Source organism: Anopheles funestus, chromosome 2RL (genome assembly GCF_943734845.2).
Source record: "Anopheles funestus chromosome 2RL, idAnoFuneDA-416_04, whole genome shotgun sequence".
NCBI classification, from domain to species: Eukaryota; Metazoa; Arthropoda; class Insecta; order Diptera; family Culicidae; genus Anopheles; species Anopheles funestus.
Genome location: NC_064598.1, coordinates 68,695,638 through 68,718,850, shown reverse-complemented (window position 1 = coordinate 68,718,850; position 23,213 = coordinate 68,695,638). Strand labels below are relative to the sequence as shown.

General features: G+C 43.7%; 5 protein-coding genes across 10 annotated transcripts in view; 2 read left to right on the top strand and 3 right to left on the bottom strand.

The window, feature by feature from the left end:
• Positions 1–3,417: 3,417 nt before the first annotated feature.
• On the top strand, positions 3,418–4,500 carry LOC125766370 (6-pyruvoyl tetrahydrobiopterin synthase). 2 transcript variants are annotated; one of them, XM_049432242.1, is made up of 4 exons: positions 3,418–3,542; positions 3,611–3,695; positions 3,771–3,850; positions 3,915–4,500. In XM_049432242.1, the coding sequence occupies exons 2-4, from the start codon at positions 3,628–3,630 to the stop codon at positions 4,292–4,294; spliced, it is 528 nt and encodes a 175-aa protein (XP_049288199.1). In that variant the 5' UTR covers positions 3,418–3,542; positions 3,611–3,627; the 3' UTR covers positions 4,295–4,500. The 2 variants fall into 2 exon arrangements, with proteins under 2 accessions (XP_049288199.1, XP_049288198.1); XM_049432241.1 differs by having other exon boundaries at positions 3,418–3,695.
• On the bottom strand, positions 4,430–6,377 carry LOC125766360 (alkaline ceramidase). The gene is made up of 4 exons (XM_049432229.1): positions 6,064–6,377; positions 5,539–5,795; positions 5,334–5,471; positions 4,430–5,260 (listed from the first exon to the last, which is right to left on the bottom strand). Exons 1-4 carry the CDS (start codon positions 6,157–6,159, stop codon positions 4,945–4,947), a joined length of 807 nt encoding a protein of 268 aa, XP_049288186.1. The 5' UTR covers positions 6,160–6,377; the 3' UTR covers positions 4,430–4,944.
• Positions 6,378–6,397: 20 nt separating this feature from the next.
• Positions 6,398–10,118, top strand: LOC125766306 (protein shuttle craft). Its single transcript, XM_049432126.1, has 4 exons — positions 6,398–6,522; positions 6,657–9,250; positions 9,311–9,662; positions 9,733–10,118. The coding sequence occupies exons 2-4, from the start codon at positions 6,759–6,761 to the stop codon at positions 9,862–9,864; spliced, it is 2,976 nt and encodes a 991-aa protein (XP_049288083.1). The 5' UTR covers positions 6,398–6,522; positions 6,657–6,758; the 3' UTR covers positions 9,865–10,118.
• A 285-nt stretch (positions 10,119–10,403) lies between these two features.
• LOC125766369 (cytochrome c oxidase subunit 4 isoform 1, mitochondrial-like) lies at positions 10,404–11,832 on the bottom strand. 2 transcript variants are annotated; one of them, XM_049432238.1, is made up of 3 exons: positions 11,701–11,832; positions 10,961–11,172; positions 10,404–10,871 (listed from the first exon to the last, which is right to left on the bottom strand). In XM_049432238.1, exons 2-3 carry the CDS (start codon positions 11,165–11,167, stop codon positions 10,545–10,547), a joined length of 534 nt encoding a protein of 177 aa, XP_049288195.1. In that variant the 5' UTR covers positions 11,168–11,172; positions 11,701–11,832; the 3' UTR covers positions 10,404–10,544. The 2 variants fall into 2 exon arrangements, with proteins under 2 accessions (XP_049288195.1, XP_049288197.1); XM_049432240.1 differs by having other exon boundaries at positions 11,617–11,791.
• Positions 11,833–12,475: 643 nt separating this feature from the next.
• Positions 12,476–23,213, bottom strand: part of LOC125766315 (developmental protein eyes absent) — a 79,205-nt gene continuing 68,467 nt past the window's right edge. For 3 of the 4 annotated variants that reach the window (XM_049432143.1, XM_049432141.1, XM_049432142.1), the window contains exons 4-8: positions 15,141–16,683; positions 14,864–15,059; positions 14,643–14,760; positions 14,334–14,578; positions 12,476–14,254 (exon numbers count right to left, since the gene is read on the bottom strand). In XM_049432143.1, the coding sequence (XP_049288100.1) occupies positions 14,073–14,254; positions 14,334–14,578; positions 14,643–14,760; positions 14,864–15,059; positions 15,141–16,683 (2,284 nt within the window). In that variant the 3' untranslated portion in view covers positions 12,476–14,072. The remainder of the gene's footprint in view (positions 14,255–14,333; positions 14,579–14,642; positions 14,761–14,863; positions 15,060–15,140; positions 16,684–23,213) is intronic. The other variant, XM_049432144.1, reaches the window with a different exon arrangement.

Sequence of the window (23,213 nt, the reverse complement as noted above, 5' to 3'; positions counted from 1 at the left end):
CGCGTGTACGCGTCACCGGTACGCGCCATTGTGCACCCGGTAAACCGTTTATCAGCAACAAATTGACACACACACACTCGCGCACGCGAGCGAGGGTGAGTGCTTGAAAAGCACCGGAAACGCTTATCTGCTTTCGTCACCGATCTTTCCATCGAGGAGGTTCACGTTTCTCTCTATCTCTATCTCTTTCACCACATGTGCTTTTATCCTCGAAAAGCGTCAAGATGGGTAAACTGGTAGTCAGTGTATCAGGTGGTTTGATGCGAGATGGAAAACCCGATGAAAGCGAATTCGTGCAGCGATCAGTGCAAAAGTGTGTAATCCTTCTGCCGTTACATGCATTAGAGATTCTTGCCAGGGTGTGTGGAACTCCATTGTCAATAAAATCTCACGAAGTAGCGAACTTTAAGGTTGAAGAGATTGAAAGCGATAAGACTTCAGTGGGGAATGAACGAGCCAAGCCAGTCCATTAATCACGTTCATGCCCTGGCATCGGCTGTGTGGAGAAGATTTCTTAGTAAATTAAAATGTTCCACCAGATGAAGGTGCTTAATGATAATTATCTTTCTACTATTGACACGAGTAAGCTGTAAGCCGGCAGTTAGTGAACTTGCTAGCTGGTAGGAATGTGTGCGATAATGAACAAAAACCCCGCTAACAACTGGATAGGAATTAAAATCCTAATGAACCATTGGTTCAAAAGCTTCAATGTAACCACATGGGCATGGGTTAAGCCTCATGTTCTTTAGAAAGTTCTACTAACATCCGTACAGCGGCATAATAGTACATGTAGTACATAGCTGAGCACAAACTCTCACACACTTTCCCATTATTCACGCCCCGTACAAAATGGATCTATAATTCACCACAAACATACACCGACCCAAACGTCCCTGCCCTGCCATTCTGCCATCTTCGTCCGAATCTCCATTACAGCGTACCATCACCGTATCGCCGGAACATGGCATCATAAATCCTTTTGCTGTGGGATATACGGTGTAGTGCATAAATAAAATATTTCCAGCCTTAGCCTAAAGATGTGGCGCGGTACCGTTAACCGTACGGATGATCTACTACCTACCCAGAAAGGATCAGAGAGGAGAAGAAGAAAAAAACTCACCCCCGCGAGCACGTCAAAGGAATTCCTGTTCCATCCCGAAAACGTTGACCAGCTCCACGGGAGAAGTATTTCACGCTTCAAAGAGCCTGCGGACTTTGTTGGTTTGGAAATTTTAACAGACACATTCAAACCGTAAAGGTGTTGAATGGGAACCAAGGGCAGTAGTACAACACACGCTTCTGGTGGTTGGGTGTGGGCAAGGGTAATTTGGTGTTTGCAATTCGGTGCTTGGAGTTTCGTTCGTTTTTTTTTCCTTTTTTTTGGGAACAATCTTATCCATCTTACACTTTTGGTTTTTGGTTCCTTTTTGGGAGTTTACAGCAACATCTTTATGGACGTACTAAATATGTTTACCAACGAGGTAGACACCACTCGTTTCGGCACGGTTAAGTTCCAGTAGGAGGAAAGATAACATGAAGCCCAGCTAGACGAGTACTTGTTGATCGTTAGTGAAGCTATTTTGGAGCTTCATCCATTTTTTAATACTTTCAACAGGCACTTCCGAAAGGCGAAAGGCTGCTACGTTGTTGGCGATGCATCTCTTATCACCATTTCAAAATCTTTACCGGAACAGTAGTGTTTAAGAATTAAAGTCAATCTAGATCTTCATCTCTATTCTGATCCGCTATCGTTATGATGCGACTTGATAATAGTATATCCTCTTTCGTTTCATTGCAGACACAATTAGATGGTGCACACTTTCAGGCATTGCATCAACTTCAGCACATGAAACAACTTTAAAAGATCACGTTTTTGTGGTTTCGCTTAACAATTGCAAGGTTAAAGAAATATTGAATACGGTTCGAAATGACTCATTGAAATGCATAGGACAATGGGTTGTTCACACCATTATAAAGCATTCAAATTTATCGAACCCTTCTCAAATCCCCTTTGACCGTATGGGTTGGAATGGAACGTGTTATAAACGGCATCATCCCAGCACCATTAGCACAATTGGGCACTATTGCAGGCGTTGCAGGAAGATAGCTGAAAATAGAACCCTCCCTTTTCGTCCGTAGTGCATCCGTAAGCGAAGGTTATTCGGATAGCCTTTCGCCAGGAAATACCATTTACCAGGGGGATACGATACGAAGGAACGATGTTCGAGATACGCGTAGATAATGTTTGAAAACGTAGAAAAAATAGTAGTTCCCTCATCAAATACTGCTGCTACTCCTCGCATGGACCTTTCCCACTAACGTGATTACATCCGAGCGACAAACGACGATGACGATGAACGCAACCGAAGCAGCTTATCCGTGCAGTAAGTGCAGAACGGTTAACCACATTGAATTACAACCCATTTGTCGTATGTGCGGTCAAAACGACAAGATTCGAGCCGGGTTGGATGGGTTAGAGCGGTCTGTACGTGGTGAAAAGAAACCCCATCCGGATGTCATAAAATTACCGTAAGAGCATTTATCGAGAAAATAGCTTTTTGCAGCAGAAAAATGACGAAGGAAAAACATGCATCAGCGAGAAAATCCGCCTCGCAGGTATGGAGACCGGTTTTCTTCTCGTACCATGTGTAGTTAGAGTGTAAGTGGGAATGCTGTTTCTTAGAAATTATTTCCAAACAATTTTCATGTAATTGTTTCCTGTGTTCCTGTGGAGGTTGAAAGTCCTTTCCGCGTGTAAAACGGGCGTAATGGTGGATATGTTTAAACCGAACTGGCAAATGAAAAGACAGTACGAGAGGAGTATGGAATGCTAATTGATTTACCATTGACCTTGACACTGAGATACTGGGACAGATATTCCCCTGTCTGAATGGCTTGATCTGGATGGTCTTAATATGAAGTAAATTTAACCAACATTGCATTAAAATATTAAACGTAATTAAATTCAAATCAATCGAATAGGTACATATTTCATCAGAAGATGTTTGTTTTATCTTTACATGATGTAAAGACCGCCGTTACAAAAACTCATTTACTCACACCACGCTTTCATTTTCCAACGGAATGCATATCGAATTTAAATTTAAATAATCGTTTAGTACAGTTTTAGTACAAAACTCAGCTGTAGAATTCAACTACCGACATTAGAACCAATTTGATGTACTCTGCACAGTGTGACAAAATAATACAACATGTTGATTTTTTCGTAATACATTTTACCTAAATATCTGTTCATTAGGCAATGGATTTGTTCAAATAACAGCAGAATTTTTATGCTAATTTCTCAGAGTGTTTGAAACACTTTTACACTCTTGGAATGAAGGGTTTCCTATTAATTGTTTTAAATTACAAAAACATTTTCCATTTGTATGACCCATGCTATGCCACTGTGCTACGTAAGCGCATTTGATTGTTTTGTTTTGGCTATCCAAAGCTAGGCAAGCAATAAAAACGTGACAAAAGTGCTGTTTTCGCAAGTTTTTTATTGCTTTATTTGCTAGAACACAGTGCCCATTCAACAGGTTGAATGTTATTTGTTTTGTAGTACTAAAGCACTACGCATATTCATGGTTCACAATTTTCTTCACAGCCAGTTTGCAGCTGATCATGTCATCTCGGCCACAAGTTTATTTAACTCGGAAGGAATGTTTCAGTGCATGCCACCGGTTACATAGGTTAGTTACCGGTACAATATGGTAATGATATGATATAGCAATTCTTTTCAACTATATCCATTTCTTCTACTGTAGTCCCTTCCTGAGTGAGGAAGTGAACCGACAGGTGTACGGCAAGTGTAACAATCCTAACGGGCATGGACACAACTATACCGGTACGAACTAACGGTATGCCGAACCTTGAAGCATGTTTTCTACCCTTTCGCTCTTTGTTTCCAGTGGAGGTCACGGTACGTGGCCCAGTCGATAGCAAGACGGGCATGGTCATGAACATAACCGATCTTAAGGAGTACATGGATCAAGCAATCATGAAAAAGTTGGACCATCTAAACCTCGATAAAGACGTGCCATACTTTAAGAATCTGGCCAGCACCACGGAGAATGTGGCCATCTTCATTTGGGATAGCTTGAAGCTAATCATGAGCAAACCAGAGCTCTTGTACGAGATAAAGATATACGAAACGGACAAAAACTCGGTCATTTATCGGGGTGAAAAGCATTCGGTTGGGCATCATCATCACCATGACACGGTAAAACATTCCCGCGTTACAAACTCATCGGAAAACTCGTCGAATCTTTCGTCCGATTCGGACGGTTAGAGACGTTTTTGAAGCTGTGACCAGTATTGCATACAATCAATGCCTAGATCTGAAACGCCTACATCCCATGACCAGACGATTCCTGTGCAAGTATATTTTTTTCGGGCCTTGACAAAAGAATGAACTCGCCACCAGTACTTTTAGGAGCTAATAAAAATGTTTCCATTTAGCACTGCTTTATTAAAACTGTTGCATGTACCAATCGATGTTAAACCGAGTGATAATTTAAATAATTTAATTTGCTTCTTTCTATCACACTGTCGCCTAAAGCAACGATTAAAATCATAGTTCTAGTATCACTCTTCGTTGTTGAACTCAATACCCTATACGGTTTCTATGTACACGTTTATCAACAAACGGTTATGTGGCGGCTGGAACGAAACCGTTGGAAGCAAATTCTACTACAATTCCTTTCCGCTCTTTGCTGTGATAAAACCTCGTGTGTGTGTGTGTTGTGTGTAAAGCGTTCTGTTATCATTTTTTGGTACGTTTACAAAACTTCTTACTATTCCTGCGTACGATGGATGGCTAAACCATGTGCTACGTAATGAATGTACGAAGTGCATTATTTTGGCATGCTTAGAGAGAGAGAGAGAGACGAGAAGAAATTTCCTAGACAAATTTTAACTACACCCAACTCGAATCAACATTTAAATAGGATCATCGAACTTTTTGTCGTAATTGATCGACACGTACGGTATGCCGAGTTCGAAATCGTTCCGAGGCCAGTACTTTAGTGTGGGGCGACTTTCGGGACGTTCGTCGTTGACGAAAAAGTAGGCAAACAGTACGCAGGCCGGATAGGCGGAGATGAAGATGAGAATGTGCCAGAATCCGTGCAGGTACGGAAAGTTCATCGATGACCAGGCATCACAAAACATACGATCGTTAATCCAGCAAACGATGGCCATAATCAGGATGGTGGTATTGCGTACACCGAGCCGATACACACGCTGATCTTGCACGCTGCAAAATTATGTAGGTCATTACAAGGTCTAACTGCACATTTTTGTGTGGTTTGCTGTAGTTTGGCACTTACATTTTTAGCTCCTGGTAAAGCAAATAGGTGGCGGGTATGGCCAGGAACATGAGCGCGAACGCATTTATCGCGGGATGACAAAATGAAAGTGCCGTTGCTGCAATCGAAAATACTGTCATCGACAAGCAGAATCGTTTTCTGTAAAACAAAAAGTTTAATATGTTGTTTTTTCTGTTCTACCAACACGACGATAAACATGCTTTACCTCGAACGCTTGAAAATTCTGGGGAAATGGCGCCTTGGACAGAACAGACTTAACGTAGCCATAAATACCCATAGTATGGTCAGCTCGTCCAGCAATTGACCGAGCAGGCTGAGCGTCGCGTGGAAGTATGCCGAGGACAGACCGACCACTATCAGCAGCACCCAGATCAGATGAATGGCCGGTTGTATGAACTTGCCGTAGTCCTTAAACAGGTAGATGAGAAACGGAGGACCAAGCAGGAACAGAACATTGCTTATCTGCGAACAGGAAAGCTTGTATCGATTAGGAAATACAAAACTGGTGGATAAAACATGTTACACGAGCAAATTCAACTTTCATTTACGCATTGCAATTGTGGAATGCGGGTAATTGCGCACATGGCGGTAGAAGGGATGTGTAATTACATAATGCAATAGACGAGCGTTTCGCCATCTCTGCCAATGCCACGCAGAACACACTTTAGCGAACGGTGAACTGAGATTTCTGCTCAAATTGTAGCACCAACACGTTTTTTTTAATACGTACCGTATTAACAAATTCGGCAATATCTGGCGACACGAGATAGTTGCCCTCGCACCAATCCACTGGTGAGCTTCCTCGTTCTAGATGTTCCCAAGTCATGGTGCCACATAAATGATCTTAGAATCGAAACAAATTACAACCCTTTTCTACTTTTTCACTACTGTACACACAAGTTTTGCGAGTAATACGTATGTTCAGCCTGATCAGCAGCAATTCCGTACCAAGTTTGTTGTTGATTTGCGCTACTATTGCTTCTTCTTTGTATTCAGTCCGATGATTTTCCGAAGCTAGCTTGCCGTTTGCCGAAGTTTGACAAACAGTTGGATGCTGTCAAAACTGACAGCACGTCCAATTTCTTCGGATCCTTGCGTGCCAGTGGTGTTTTCCCGTGTGCATTGTGATTGATTTTGTACTTTATTATTTAATTTACACAGAAAGTTAGAAAGTTTCTTTATTTGCTAGGTGCGTAAAGATTGCGTAAAGTTATGTATACTATCATTTTCCATAACACAACGATTTTGACGCCCTACAACCATGCCTGTCCCCATTTGCGATTTCGTCACATAGAGCAATGATATCGTTTTTATCATCCCCAGTCATTCGCTGCCTAGACGCGTAATTGTCTGTGTAAAACCAACCGTCTGGTAGCAAGCTTTGCCGGCTCGCGGGCGCCCGAGGGTATACACCTCGCGGCCACCATGGCAACGAGCGATGGAAGTGCGGCTGCGGGCAGCAGTGGCAGCAGCAGCTTCGATGACTTCATCTCCCAGTTCAATGCTCGGGTCCAAATACAGCAGCAACTGCAATACCTCCGATCGAATCCCACCACTACCAATACCAACCAGCTGCAGGAACCGCAACAACCAACAACGTTTCAGTATTATGGCTTTACCTCCAATTTGACCCCAACTGCAGCCGAGTTTATCCCTCGCAAGTACCAAACGGAGGCGAACGATGGCGTACCACAAACGAACGTTTCGATGGCAACCACCACACTAGCGTCGGCTGCTGAGATGGATGACGATGATGATGCAGATGATAGGGAAAATATACGTGCAGGATCGTCGAATCACTACGGTGCCGGAAGATCTGCAAGCCGTCCGCGTAGAAACGAAACCCTGAAACCACGCAACGGTTGGCATACGAGAGACGACCGTCCCGTGGCTCGTCAGGGAAAGTGGAAATCCAACCAATCTACTGCCGGTAGTGGAAGGCTTCGGGTGCACGAGGATGATTATGCGGGCGATTGTCCTCCTTCACGCAATGGTGAAAACTCTTCACGACGTGCCGGAGCAAGACAGTGGGGTAATCGTACGATACAAACCGAAACCGACGAACGGCGTTCGAATGGTTCATCGTCGAAAACGGAAGCTAAACCACCGCCACCGGAATCACCAACAATAAAGCCACTGTCGAAGTGTTCCCAGCGCGAAAAGCTTATGCGCGAGATCGAATGCTATCGGCTGGAGTGTTTAGTGTGCTGTGAAATAGTCAAACCGATGCAATCGATCTGGTCGTGTGGGAACTGCTACCACATACTGCATCTTGCTTGCGTTACCAAGTGGGCCACGAGTTCACAGGCAGAGGATGGATCTGGATGGCGCTGTCCGGCCTGCCAGCACGTCACGAAGAAGATTCCACGGGAGTACTTTTGTTTCTGCGGCAAGAAGAAAAATCCCACGTACAATCGGGAAGATTTAGCACACACCTGTGGGGAACTGTGCGGACGCCGTGAGCTTTGTGAGCACGCGTGCACACTGTTATGCCATCCCGGACCGTGCCCACCGTGTCAGGCATCGGTACAGCGTATGTGCGGTTGTGGACGATTGGCAAAATTGGTCCAGTGCTGTATGAAGGAGGAGCTGCTGTGTGATTCCGTGTGCGACAAACCACTGAACTGTGCGCTTCATCGTTGCGTGAAACGCTGCCACGCAGCAGCGTGCGAAGTGTGTGCGGAACAGGTCCAACATAACTGTCACTGCGGCAAAAGTGAACGGATGGTCGTATGTAGTGTGGAAAATCTGGAACAGATGAACTATGGATGTGGGAAAACGTGTGGCCTTCCGTTGGACTGTGGGAACCATCAGTGCCAACGGTTGTGTCACGAGGGTGAGTGTGATCCGTGTGCCGATGCGCCCGAGCGCGTCCTCAGTTGTCCTTGCGGACGGGAAGTGATCGAACCGGGTAGCCGCAAATCGTGCCTCGATCCCATACCAACCTGTGCCGGCAGCTGTGGCCGTAAGCTGGCGTGCGGTCCACCCGGTGCCAACCATTGCTGCGAGGCGCAGTGTCATCGGGGCGATTGTCCAACATGCAAAAAGTCGACCACCGTGAAGTGCCGCTGCGGAAACATGGATCAGCCGATGAAGTGCAAAGACCTGACGACACGTGCCGACGATGCCCGGTGCAAGAAGCGCTGTGTACGAAGGCGCAGCTGCGCGAAGCACAAATGTAATCAGGTGTGCTGTATCGATATTGATCACATCTGTCCGAAAACCTGCTCGTTGCCGCTGTCCTGTGGACGCCATCGCTGTGATAAACCGTGCCACAAGGGTAACTGTCGGCCTTGTCATCGCGTTTCGTTCGACGAGCTGACCTGCGACTGTGGCGCTAACATAATCTATCCGCCCGTACCTTGCGGGACGAAAAAACCGGCCTGCGAACGGCCTTGCAATCGGAGGCATGCGTGCGACCATCCGGCCCTGCACAATTGTCACGCCGAACCGGAATGTCCACCGTGCGTCGTGCTGACGACGAAGTCATGTTACGGTAAGCACGAACAGCGTAAAACCATCCCGTGCTATCAGGAATCGTTTAGCTGCGGTATGCCTTGCGGGAAACCGCTCGCCTGCGGTCGACACAAATGTATCCGAGCATGCCATGAAGATGAATGCATGCAGGAGGGAACCGTTTGCAAACAGAACTGTACGAAAACGCGGGAAGCGTGCGTGCACGCGTGTAATGCACCTTGCCACGAGGACGAATGTCCCGATGTTCCGTGCAAGATTGTGGTGGAGGTGACCTGCGACTGTGGCAACCGTAAGCAGCAACGGACGTGTCACGATTTCTCCAAAGAGTACCGTCGCATAGCAACGTCGCAGCTTGCCTCGTCCGTGCAGGAAATGCAACGTGGCGGATCGGTCGAACTGAGCGACATTTTGGGACCCATTCGACCGAAAAATAATAAAACGTAAGTAGAATTCGTTGCGGGCTGGAATCGAAAGAATTAATCGCCCCATTCTCTCAACAGACTCGAGTGTAATGAAGAATGCAGACTGCTGGAGCGTAACCGCCGCATTGCGATAGCGCTACAGACACGCAATCCCGATCTACCGTCAAAGTTGCAACCGAATTACTCCGAAACGTTGCGTGCGTATGCAAAGAAAGATCCCGCCCTGGTGCAGATGATACACGAAAAGCTAACCGAGCTGGTGAAGCTTGCGAAGGAAAGCAAACAAAAGTCACGCTCCTACTCGTTCCCGGTGATGAACCGCGAGAAGCGTGCCGTGGTGCACGAAATGTGTCACATGTTTGGTGTGGAATCGGTTGCATACGATGCGGAACCGAATCGGAACGTCGTCGCAACGGCGGATCGCTTTACGGTAGGTGGAGTTAGAAATTTTCATTCTCTTTTCTGTTACTAAGTTGTGGATTTTGCTTTGCAACTTTTAGTCGTGGTTACCGAGCATGAGCCTGATGGAGGTACTGCAGCGAGAAAATGGCCAGCGCCGTATCATCGTACCGAGTCTGAATGCATGGGGTAGAACAAACTACGCTGGGGCAGCAAGTTCGAGCAGCAAATGAACGGGAAAAGATAGTTTCACTCGTCCTGTAACGAGAAATAACGTTCGTTGTCTTATTCTTTTATTTGAAATTGTTTTTAATTTTCTTTTTTTGCTAAATATTGCTTTAACGAATTTATTACTTGCTTTTAAGGAGGTCAGCTGTCCATTGTGTAATTCTTAGTTTTTTCTAATTGTAATCGTATATGTAATTTATTAAATGCCAATAAATCAAGTCAGTCCAGTGAGTGGAACATGACACAAGGCACACAAGGAGATTAATTTGATGATGATTATTTTTTTCGTTTCTCTACGAAATGCACCTGCTGTAGTGGAATATCAACGATGAATTCACTTCCCTAAATATGCGCGCACATGAGCAGAATTGTTGCTACATCATAGCATTATATAAGACCAACGTTATGAACGTGCCACAAGACAGACAAAGAATCATCCTCAAAGAACAAACTCTTTTTTTAACCGAGAATGGTGATCACACTCTTCAATTAATGGATTTCACTACCTTCGATCGACACCAAAAAAAAAAAGGACCACATAAAGTACCCTAGAGGCGACACTGATATTTATTTGCTCAACAAGCGCTCACAGAACAACAAGCTGCGAACCATGTACGATCACGGAATTTAATTACTTTCACAACAGCCCACAGCAGTGCGCGCGCCTGTCCGGACTGGCGACGCTTTACTTCCACTTGTTGTTGTCGTAGTCCCACTTCGAGGACACACCATGGATTGGGTTGATGTTCAGGTCAAGCATACGCTTAAGCTGTGCCTTCTGGTGCTCTTCATCGAACGTTTCCGGGATCGGGTCGTACACGAATGCCTTCAGCAGCATCATGCCAATCAAGCTCATGGACGTCGCAATCAGGGCGGCACCAAGGCAGGCTTTCCATTCACCGGTCGGGTGCTTCATCTCGGCGAAGGTTTGGCAGAACGATGCACGGTACAGGGCTTTCTTTTCCTGCACCGACAGCTTCTTCCAGTCACCCTTCTCCTTCTCGCGCAGAGCCTAACGGGGAGGAAAACAAACGAATGTCCGGTTAAAAAGGCACATTTAAGATAGTATGGTGTATGCAAAAAAAAAACAACAACACTTACCAGGACATCACGAGTGTTTTCCTTGAAGCGGATGGCCGGCATCGGGTAGTCGACACGATCAGCATAAACTGCCATACCGTTCCAGCCGTGACCGACCACTTCCCGTTTGCCAATCTTCTGCGAGATCATGTCATGGGCCTGACGGGTGCCCATCTTCGTACGCAGCGCATTTCGCAGCACCACCGACGCAAGGTTCACGTTGGCCATCGTACCTATCGTAAAGGATATGTGTGATAACCGCGAGAAACGATTAAATATTGCACTCGAGACAGAAGTCAACACAGGGCGATGTGAAGGTTAGACGACTGTTTGTTCAAGGAACATATGACTGCTTTGATTGGGGATGGCGCACAGAGACAGTCAGAAGAAGAAAAAAGTACACAGCATTATGTAACCCTTCATATATCCCATTTTCTGCAACCACGGTACCATGCAACCGTGCACGGTCTGTAGAAACTCACGCAAACTATCGCATCACCGATAAGAAAATGCATTAGCGTTGGAATGTGCATCCGCCACATCCTTGTTTAACTAAATTTCACCATCTTTCTCCGATTACGAAATCATAACCCCAAAAAAAACACTACTTTTCCTGATAATCAAAAAGAACTTGCGTTCCTGTTACTATGATCGAAACATTCTTTGTACTACACTACCGGCAATTTGTGATGGGATGTCGTGAAAATGTACCACCAATCCGTTTTCCGAAAGGTTTTTGCTCAGCACCAAATAACACTCACCTCCAGTGAATTTCGAACCGACCGAGAATCGAAGAAGTTTTTTCACTACGCCTGTGTTTAGAAAAAAAGAGGTGCAAGTTTTATCGAACTGTCAGCAAAACCACTGTGGTGAAGGCCTCGGTCACCGTCAGAGACAATTTGCAAGCTTCGATCACATTTTACTGTACACTGCTGCCCTCTAGTGAGAAATAGAAATATACAGTGTTGCCAGGTTTTTTAAATGTAAACCGGTTCGACGGTTTAACCGTAATGTCTACGACCAAATTTACACCCTCAAGTCTACGACCGGCATACCCGGGTATGCGCCATACATTTTGTATGGCGAGTGGAACTTTTTCGTCTTAAAACTGTAATAACACAGGCTGTATTGAATATTAAAATTTTTAATTTCGTACACAGCTACATACATTAGTTTTCTTTGTTTTGGCAAATAATTGGATTTTTCTGACTTGTTTATTATTGCTTTTTTCGACTTTTTCTTAATGAAAACTGCAACTAAAAACTGCCTTTTAAATAGGATTAAATTTGCTACAGATACAAAAACAAATCAGTAGGATATCATTTTTCTGGAAAAAGGTATTGAAGTTTGAAAATGAAAAACATACCCGGGTATGCGGTCGTAGACATTACGGTTAAAAAAATAAGTTTGTAATATTTAGATTACATCAATTCCATAAACTTCTCAAAACTTCGTAAAACTACAAAACGTTTAACAAATACCCATTTGCAGAATAATCCATATGTTCCATAAACCAATCCATAAACCACACACAGATTCCATTTATGCTGAAGTACTTTTTTTTCTTTATTTACTTTTCGTACATCGTGTATTCACGTATTTGGGACAGGCTTTTCCTCTCTCCACAACGAAACCATGTGCATGTGCAACACTTATTGATCAATTCGCGTGATAGTGCCCGATTAGCTGTCCCGTTTTTGTTTTTCTTTTCTGCGATAAACTTTATTCTATAGGATAATATTTTGATTTGAATAAACGATCGTGAATATGTACATCTGCTCGAGGAAGTTAGCCCGCACTGTACTGGCATCATACTTTCTTTTGGAGGGAAATTGTGTGTGTGTGTTTTTTTTTTTATCAGACCCACACACTTTTCCAGTTACAGGGAGATTTGCTTTATGTCACAGCTACAACAAATTACACCTAGAAATGGAACGACCGGGCACATTGTTCGCTTCCTATTCCACCTCCCCCACTAGGGCCAGTAAGAACCGTGAGAACAATAGGACGTTTAGATAAGGTATTTACACTGATTTACCAACAGTAATGATACACAGTTTTGAACCGGAAAAGGTTCAGCAGCAACCGAAAGTTCCTTGGGTCATTAGCTGATGATGATGTTGATAATACTATTACCACTTACGCGCATATATTCACTAACAACTTGCGATTCTATCTAATGAAATGAATGAAAGATGACCATCTCCAGGGAGAAGATACTTTCACTTGCTTTATCTTTTCCATTTTACATACCCACTCTATCCCCCTCTCTCTTGCTCCTTTTTGCTTCTATAACTTTCGATTATTCGAGCATAATTTTACATATTTTATATAGACAATTTTCGTTAGATGAAAAGGGGAAAAAACTAAACATAAAACAAAGAAAATGGTATTTGCACTGGGATATTGGTACCGCTGGTACCGACGTACTCTTTTGCAAACGAGAACCAGCATCATACATTATAGCCATCTAATATGTATATCGAGTAGATCCTTTAAAACATCGCTTTATGCGTTCTACACACGACTTTTATGTGTGTGTGTGTTTCTTTCACGCATTTCAGTGTTTGGTTTGGCCATTTTTGTAAACATTCACATTAGGATTGTTTTTTTTTCTTTTGTTCTCTATTATTTTGAGCAGTTTTAGAGCTTTACTTCTTTACTTTTGTTTCATCCATTCCATTCTATTGTGTCCATCCAGTAGGTGGCACTTTAGCGCAATTTCATTTCCATTCTCGAACGTACTTTCGGAACACATCCACACCTCGGATAGGGGGGATGGATGTTGTGCAGGAGTTGCATAAAATAATTTACATCTAACATAGCGCTGGCACTATAAACAATAATAAATACTGGCTGCCAAAAACCATTGCCGCCCCCTACCATCGACCCGCGCCGCTGTACTAAATTTTTACCCCCGTTTTTGAGCGATAAGTAACCGGAAACCGGAAGCCATTAGTGAAACGTTTCGCTCTCGCATCATCTCTCTCTCTCTCATCAACTTGTCTTGTCTTTTGGTTTTTTTGGTGTTTGGCTTTACGGCAAAAGGGTTGCTGTTTCGGCAGATATATTTCGCTATCGCGCTTTCTATTCGGCAATCACGGGCCACGACGTGTAAGCAGTGGCAAAGTTTTCATAAGAAACCCATCTCCAGTGCGGTATGCAATGATCTGATGTCACTGTGGCTGGATATCCGCCAGAAGGGAAAGTTAAGATTTTTGGCCGCATTCTCCTCATCCTGCCCATCGCCTACCACGACGTATGTGCTTTTGCGTCCGAATCGCGTTACAATCCGTTCGAAACACTGTTCCTTGCCTGGGAAGAACAAACGGGAAAAAACGAATAAATAAGAACATCTTTTCATAAGTACAACGTCTACTAAACTATTTCTTACCAATTTTGTTCGCACTGTACACGTTCTCTACCGGGAATACCTGCCCCAATCCGTACAGCAGAATCTTGGCAAGGGCCGGTACAAGCTGCGTTGTGGTTACGAGCACATTAACGCAGTTTTCTCGCTGCGCAATCATATTTAAGCACTTCAGCGTTAGACTGTGCCAGCTGTCCGTCTCGAGCTCGATGTCTGAACGTACCTGCAACCAGTGGTCACGTTTCTGCGGTCCTAGCAAACCACCAACACTACAAAACAAATCGGATACTTAGTAACAACACTCACGCGATCCCACCCCCGACTAATACTTACTTATTCCGGTACGTGTTGTATGTGTCCTTAATTTTCCGATAGCGAAACGCGAGCTTTCGCATCCAGTCGACGCCACCACGCACACCATTCGGTAGACAAACATTGGGTGGAGCTCCTGCTGAACGAGAAAAGTGAAGAGAGAACGCTCTGTAGACACACACACTCTGTTGTTGATTTAGGATGCGCACCCCCCGGTGACTCCCGGTCGATGTGATGTTTACCTTGCGGTGTGGCATTGTGGAACCCATCGGCTGCAAAGTTATAGTTGTTGAGATCCTGCCCGTTGTCATCGGACGCAACGTCGTCGATATGTATCTGATCGCACTCTTCCAGATCGTTGAAGAAGAAATATGCATCGGCCATGTTGAAGATCAGCTCTTCCATCCGGTAGCCAAGCTGCACCTGGTGATCGCGGTTCTGCATGAAAAAGAAAAAACCACCGCACATTGAGACCTTCAATTTGTTCCCTCTACCGCATCTCGCTGATACCCCGCTTACCTTATTGTATCGCCCAGCATAAGACCCGGTAAGGAGAGAATGGAAGATGATGATCGTTTCGTCGAGATCCCACACGAAGATACGCTCGGGAACCTTTTCACTAATGCCCGGCTCACTGGTAGAGCTGCGCGTTGGACTTGGATGTGCGTGACGTCTGCCGCGGGCCCGTCCCGATTTCCCGGTCGGTGTCGTTTTGTTACCACCGCCCGAACCGCCCACACCGGGAACCGCTCCGATCCCGGCCGTAGGTGAAATCGAGATCGGTGACTGGGGCGAATGTGAATGGGCGAGCATGTTCGGTGTGGTGGCGTGCGCCTCGGACGGACTGTCCGCCGATAGGCCGGCCGCCACGTGGAACCCAGCCTGGCTACCGCTCGAGCCGGGCGAGCTGACGTAGGGCGAGTAGCTGGCGGTGTTCGCATAGTACGGGCTGTACTGATCGTTGTAATAGCTGTATCCATCCTGCTGCCCCGCACCGAACTGACCGAACGATGAGTTGTACCCGTAGGAGGAGTAAAGCTGGGCGGAGTTGTTGTTGCTGGCAGCAGCGGCTGCCGCGTACGGTGAAGTCAGATACGTGTTCGGGGACGGTATCTTAGTGGATGCCGTTCGTGCACCGTACGCCGTCGCACCGTACGCGGACGAGTAGAATGCGGGTGTGTACTGCTGCATACTGTTGTAGTAATTGTAATAGTCCGACTTGTGGTCGTACACGTTCGAGGCCGCTGCCGTTTGGCTCTGGAGTGCGTCCAGTGTAGCGGCAGCGCTAGAGCCGGGATTGGCACAGAACAGACCGGTCCCGTCAAGGTGGGCGCTAGTCGTGGAACCGAGTGGCAGATTGGTAGCCGACGCCGCCAGATTCGCGTCCAGTCCGGGGCTGCGCAGTTCCGACTTGACCGTACCGTCACTAAGCCAGTGCGACATTCCCAACTCGGCGGAATTCCCTCCGGTCGTTAGCAGACCTACACCTACACTGCTGTTGCTGTTGCTGCTGCTGCCACTGCTGCTAGTGCCACCAGTTGCCAGCGTTGCCAATCCATCCACCAGCCCTCCGGTGCTGGATCCCGCCGAACTTCCACCGGAACCAGTGCCCGAGGTGATGGTGGTGGATGCGCTACCACCACTGCTTCCGCTGCTACTGCTGCTGCCCGCACTGTTGTTTAGCCGACTGGCAAGCGATCCAGGACTTGCTGTGCCTGGGCCGTTTGACAGTGGTCCGTAGCTTAAGTTAAGCCCGTTGTTGTGCAAAGCGAGGGAACCGCCGGACGAATTGCCACCCACACGATAGGAACTGGCGGACAATGTACTGCCTCCGATGGCAGTTGTTGCTGTGTTGGCGGAAGTGGCGTGATTGAACACCGCGTGCTCACTGTTGACTCCACTGCTGGGGCCGCCACTGTGGTGCGTGTGCGCTGACAGCGGAACAGGTGGATAGTGGAACGGTGTCCCCAAGGCTAAAGCCGAACCACTTCCGATACTGTCCAGCGTTGGTACCGTCGTTGCTGCTCCTAGTGGTGACGATTCCACGAGATTACTGTAGATACTGCAAAAGAGGGAGATTCGAAAAAAGTAGAAAGATTAGTGGACGTTGTACTACTTTCAGCACGTAGCACGATTGCGTACAGAGTAAGGTAAATAATGTTGTAACAAGGGGCTCTCACATCAAGTATTAACTATTCCCGGCCTTCCTTTTAGTTCAGATTTCATCCATTACTCAACGATGGCGGCTGGTCCTGTACTATCCTGCCTGCCTGGTGAACACGACCACCGGAAGGCACATAAATCACAAACCATTTTAAAGTGAAACTGAATTACCGAGTTTTCATCTTCGCTTTCACTCGCCTGTGGTTTTGGTTATGATCTTCATTAACCCTTAATGTAACGACGGTTGAGAGGAGAGCTCATTTTTTTTATCCTTCCACCCGTATAGGTACCCGTACGAAAGTAAATCATCCTACACACATATTGCTCATTCCAGTCCAAGAAAAAGACAAAGTAGGCCCTGAGTGTTTGAACGGGGGGTTGATTTATGTGGGTCGAGACGTGTCAAAGCGCAAAACAATGCCTACTACTACTACTACTACAGCCATCATTATTATGACGCATCAAAACCCAAAAACCCGTCCGTCGCATGAATTTCTTTTTTCGTTGTTGTTGCTTGTGGTTTTCAGTTTTTGGTGGACTTGTATCGGTATTTATTTTGGTTTGTCCCCGCCAACCAACGAACGCACCAACAATAAACAACACGATAAAAGGCTAGTAATAATAATAACAATAATAACGATACCAATACAAATATTAATGTTGATCAGAGCACACAGTGAAACCGGTACACGCACGCAACGCTTGTGCATATAGAGGATCGGTTTTCCACCGCGCTCGCGCGCACGTGCGCCACGCTGTTCTCCTTTCTTACTTCACACGTTGCGTTTACTCACGCAGTGTCGTCGTGCATTAATTTTATTGTAATTTCACACTTTCTTTCTAATTGGGAAAAACTCACCGACATATGGTGATGAGGCAACGAAAGGTGTGTGTAATAGGATCGTGCAATCGTTGGCAGAAACGACGATTTTTTGGGACGATTTGAAATGAGAGCATGTTACAGGCCCCAGAATGAGAATCGGTTCTCATTATGCTTCTGTTCACAAAAGACAATGGAAATCGATCGCTCAGCAATTTCACTTAAGGCGTAAATTATTTCACTTCATGTATTATGAACTTGTGTCAGCATAAAACTGGAACTAAGTTGAAGGTAGAAAATACAGGCCACTCGGAACTGTTCTTATTTAAAACAGGTGTCGAGTTGAAGTCCTTTTCATTGCAAAAAAAGCAACCAATAGCATTGGAATTATTAAGTGAATTTCCTGCTAAATTGGATTCTACATTTATTGGAACGAACATTTTCTTTTGAGAAAAACTGCTAGTATAACAAACTTTAAAATTAAGTTTTCTTTTAATTCGACGTAGTTCGACGTTTTTTTAAATTATTTTTCATTTTGTTGAGAAAATGAAATTGGTTAGCCATCGATAAATTATTCTATTTCATAGCACAGATTAACCGAGCTCCCTGAATCCTTATTCATATTGTTAGGAAAAATAAGGAAAAATAATATTCATATTATAGTATAAAAGCTTCATTTAATCTGAAGTAAGGTTAAAGCCATCCTGAAGGAAAGTTTCGGGAAAATAGAATAAAAAAGAAATAAAGAAACATCTAAATGTTATTGAACATAAAGTTAAACATTTAATTTGCTTTAAAAAGATGGCAAAAAATAGAAAACTAACCGAAGTAGAAAAGAACTATTTTGACACATCAACTTTTATCAGAAAAGAAATCACTTTAAACCTTTTAAGCAAAAAACTACAAAAACATATCACTCCGAAACTGGAGAAAACATGTATAAAAAATTAAATAGATACAGTAAAGTAACACATTTTATTTCATTTGTAAACAAAAGAAACATTTGAAGCAACCTCTATACCATCTTGAAACCGATACAGCACATCAAAAATCAAGGCCAACGATGAGACGTCTGTATGCTTTAAAACAAAAAGTCAGCATTGTCTCGCAGGCAAGGTGCATTTGTGTGTTTTCCTCTGCTAGACGAGCCACACCGGCATATGCGCGGGGTGCCTACCGCATAGCGGCCAACATTCCAAGTGCGATTCATACGTAGTAATACGATCCACCCCATCGTACGAGTGCCGTTCCTGCTTCTTCCGGGAGGTGACCTTTGCTTAGGTTCTCGAGGACCGGGCGCGTGTAGATTCTGTCCCCGTTACTGGTTTCCCCCCCCTTTTGTTCCCTACACCCCGGAGAGACGCGTCCGGCGGGTCTCTTTCACTGGTGCTCTCAAATTTCTGCCAACCGACGCAGATCGCTACTGTCTGTGGGGCTGACGATTTGTGCGAACCCCCGTTTTCCCAACGTTTTGCAGGCTAATGTGTCAAACAATTGGGGCTACAGTTTAGAAACAAAGCGATGGACTCCCCCTCTTATAGCTGAAGGATCCGGTTGAGTTTTGAGTCGCCACGATCACGATCCACATCGGGGCTTCGGAATGTGCTGACACTTCTCATCTGGGAACAGCAATATCCAGGGACACATCCTGGAAGTGTCAATTTCTGGAACAACTCCTAGAGAGTACACAGTAAAACTTCGCAGTCGATCGTATCCGTACATCCGTGTGACAGAAACGATAGCCAGCACAGCATATGAATAAGAAATACGGGGCAAAAAGTGGCCAACGTTTCACTGCAAATTTTCCAAGTAGCCTCCAGTGCAGCCCAATCGACATATTCGCATTGTAAATGCTTATACCACAAACAAACAACCGAATCATTTCGAAGCATTCGTACCCGGTTCGGTTGTTGTTTCTTTTTATGCCAATAAGCTTTTTTCAAATTTATGAAAATTCCAAGTTTTTTAAGTTTTTTCGTTCTTTCTTTTTTTTTTGATATTTGCTATCTTCAACTTGCCAAATATTTACCGTTTTTCGGCAATAGATAAATCGTTCGGTATTAAGCGACATACAGAAAGAGAGGAGGAAAAAAGAAGAAGAAATAACTCAAAACGAGAAAGGTAAGCAAAACAACAATAAACAAATAATGTACAAAACGCACCGGCAAGCTGAAGCACGATTTTTGTCGATCACTGCTAAAGCGACGGAGTGTGAGAAAATTTTTATGCTTTCCCGGCAAATCTTCATTCCCTTGGTGAGAGCAGAAGCGAGGAGTTGCACCGGTTTAAGGGGCGGCGGCGGCGGCGGCTGCCGTATGTCGGGATGATCACGTTTTTTGAATGAATTTTTCTGTTTAGACATTTATTTGTTTGCATGTTTTCTTGAAACATATTCAAAATGGGCAACTTGTTTTGTTTGTAAAGACCAGCATACAGAGCAACTTTTGTATGTTTGCGATGGTTAAAATATTTCTTTGGAAGTAATCGAAAATGGAGCGTTATGGTAAAACAAAATTGTACCATAATTCAAATCGTCCATGTTAATAATTATATTAATACATCAATTGACTTAAACATTGCTTTCCTGTTTCAATGACTGTTCAAATGAAAGTGACTCGAAAGTATTGAAGAATAAGTATAAAAGACAATTAAACATTCCGTCAAATATCCTAAATACTTTAAGATATTATTACGATACAGTCCGAGCTATCTTTTTTGAGAACATAATAAAAGAGGAAAAAGTGAGAATATAACAAAAGATGAAATTTTTAACTAAGCGTTTATTTTGGTATTTTATGTTATGATTTTAAGTAACTAAATGTCAACATAAATGCTAAATGTGCGATTTTTGGTTAATATATGAATAAATAAAAATAAATTAAAAAAATTCCAATGACAAAAATACAAAATATTTGCCAATTTTTTTGTTTTATTGCATTAGTTGACCCATAAGACGCACCATTTAAAAAAAAAATGTTTTTCAACTTTGAATTAATATTCACCTCTTTTTTTTAAATAGTGACATCATCTCAGTTCTAAATGAGACGAATAAATACCATTTTACCATTCAAATACAGTGTTAAATATTTGACAATTACGATCTATATAATATTCTATATAAAACATCTTCAACTGATTCTTTTTTTATTTATTTAAAGTTTACAAGCGAAAAAAATAAAGAAGCTCATCAAAATTATTAACTACTAATGCATTCTTATCATCCAATACTGCGTCTTATAAAACAAAAAAAAACATGTTTTTTGAATAAACTTTTCGTTAAAAGTGTAACAAAAGTGAATCATAATAATTCAAAGCATATTCTGTGTTTTATCACGTTTCTCATTCGCAGCAATGATCACGTCTGTCCACGTCCAGATTCCCCATGACCACACACATGTAACACTCATTCCGTCACTACTGAACAAGACAAAACCATCCTCATCTAAATGGCACTTCGACTGGGGTGGTCATCATATGTCTTTCCCCCAAAAAAAAAAACTTCCATCCAAACGAAAGCCAACCGATTCATCTTCATCCGGTATACCGTCTCTAGTTCTACGAGTGCGGGAGCGACCGCCGACTAGTTAATTTAAACAGTCTAACTACCGGGATGGCGACAGTATGGTCAGTGCTTGACATCGAGCTAGACTGGCTGGACCGTACTACTCATCATTGGTGGGAATTGGAGCGTTTCCGTTCTATAATTTTCCCACCATTTTGCAGCGTTATATTAGCTTTTGTGTGCGATAGGTGGGTGTTAGGATGATCTAGGATGACGAAATTCCCATGTAATCTAATCTCATGACCACCTTCACAATGGTAACGTATCGCAGGCTGATGGTTTTTAGCCATTTACAGGTGGTTATATAATATAATGATAATATAATGATATATTAAAACTTATTTCTTGACAAAAGAAAGTGTTAAAAAATTACAAAAAATAGATAAAAAGGTAAATAAATTAGGTTTAAAGATAAGTTATGAAACTATTCTCTTAAGCAATAATATCACTAAGCGAACAAATGTTTTCATATCTTAATCACATTGAACCATAAAGTATATTACATTTCTAACGACATTGACTAAAACACACGAAAAGTACACAGAAAAAAAAATCATGTCGAGCTTACCGAACGGCAGATCTTGGCTGTAATGATCATGCTTGACGATCGTGTTGTACACGCTATAAATTAACCACAACTCATAGATTTGTTCCAATTTGTAGACATTTCCACTGGCCGAGGTTTACGAGCGAGAAGCAATCAAAATGAAACATCTTAATTTTAACACCATCTAATAAATTCCATTATTCGTAGACCCTTCTCCATTCTTCCACTCAACGATAGGAAGTGACAAACATCACAAATAAATCGAGGAAATGGTTCAACATAAACTGTAGCACGTGTTGTCCATAAAATAAAACACTCACACGATCGCGCGCGATCTGACCACAAACGGGACACAAATGATGGGTTGTGAAAACGTACGTTCACGATAAACATTCCTCCTCGACGACCCTTACCGGTGTCTGTGTGTGTGTGTGTGTGTGTGTGTGACCCCTCACCGGTGTGGTGGCAATCATAATAATCCGTTCCTAATCCAATTGACCGAATGTCTTCATTCGGAGCGTGTCCATTCGTTTCGCTTCCGATACCACCAACGGAGAGCAGTTTCCACGTACTGCGAAAGCCCAAGACCTCACCGTTTGATTTATGATCCCGATATGTTTTGCCTTTCTAGGGCTGCTTTCATGCCATGAAGGAGAAGATGGGTTTAATTTTATTTTAGTTTTCATTTTGCCTCTCACAACATCGTTTATGCACGCAACAGATTGATTTTAATTCATTCTAAGAAGCACACTAACAATCACAAATCTCAGAAAGAAACGATTCGTACGTTTGTTGAAGCATGAAAAGGACCAACTATTCCAAAGCACTTTAACTGTGCATTTCATCAAATACCATTTGAAGCATATTAATTGCTTGTATTGAGGAACGATAGATCTGATTATATTTATTGTTGAAAATTTCCCGATTTTTATACCCACAAAATGCTGCTGTTTTAACGTATCCCCCTTAAGCTGGCCCTCTGGGTGGTGATGACATTCTTCTTATGTTGCCCATTATCGCACCCTTAAAACTTCTATTGGAAAATATTGCAAAGAGCAAAGCACATGCACACAAACGCGGAAATATAGCGCCTGGGAAAACGGGAAGGTTTTTTGTCGCTTTCTTCTTCTTCTCTTTAGTCTAAAGTAGTAGAAAGTTGTTTTTCTTTTCTTTGATACCGAAAAGCCTTTCCTCCCATCATAGAAACATGATATTTTACTCCCCCTTCAAATGACGAAACAACATGCTCATCATCAATGTAGCCGTCGCCATAGTAATGACGATGCGTTCTGACGTTCGGCATTCAAATCCTTCACATCGTCCGGAGTAAACGTCCAACAGGCAGACAGGAAAATTTTGGGGCGGAAAATCGATCAAAAGCATATACAGTCAGTCTAACGGTGTTGGTGAAATAAAGGTTTTTCTACGAAGTATTACCGAGCTCGGTCTTTGAATTTTCTCTCACCCGGTTGGATGGTTTTTCCCCCCAGAAGGTAACGT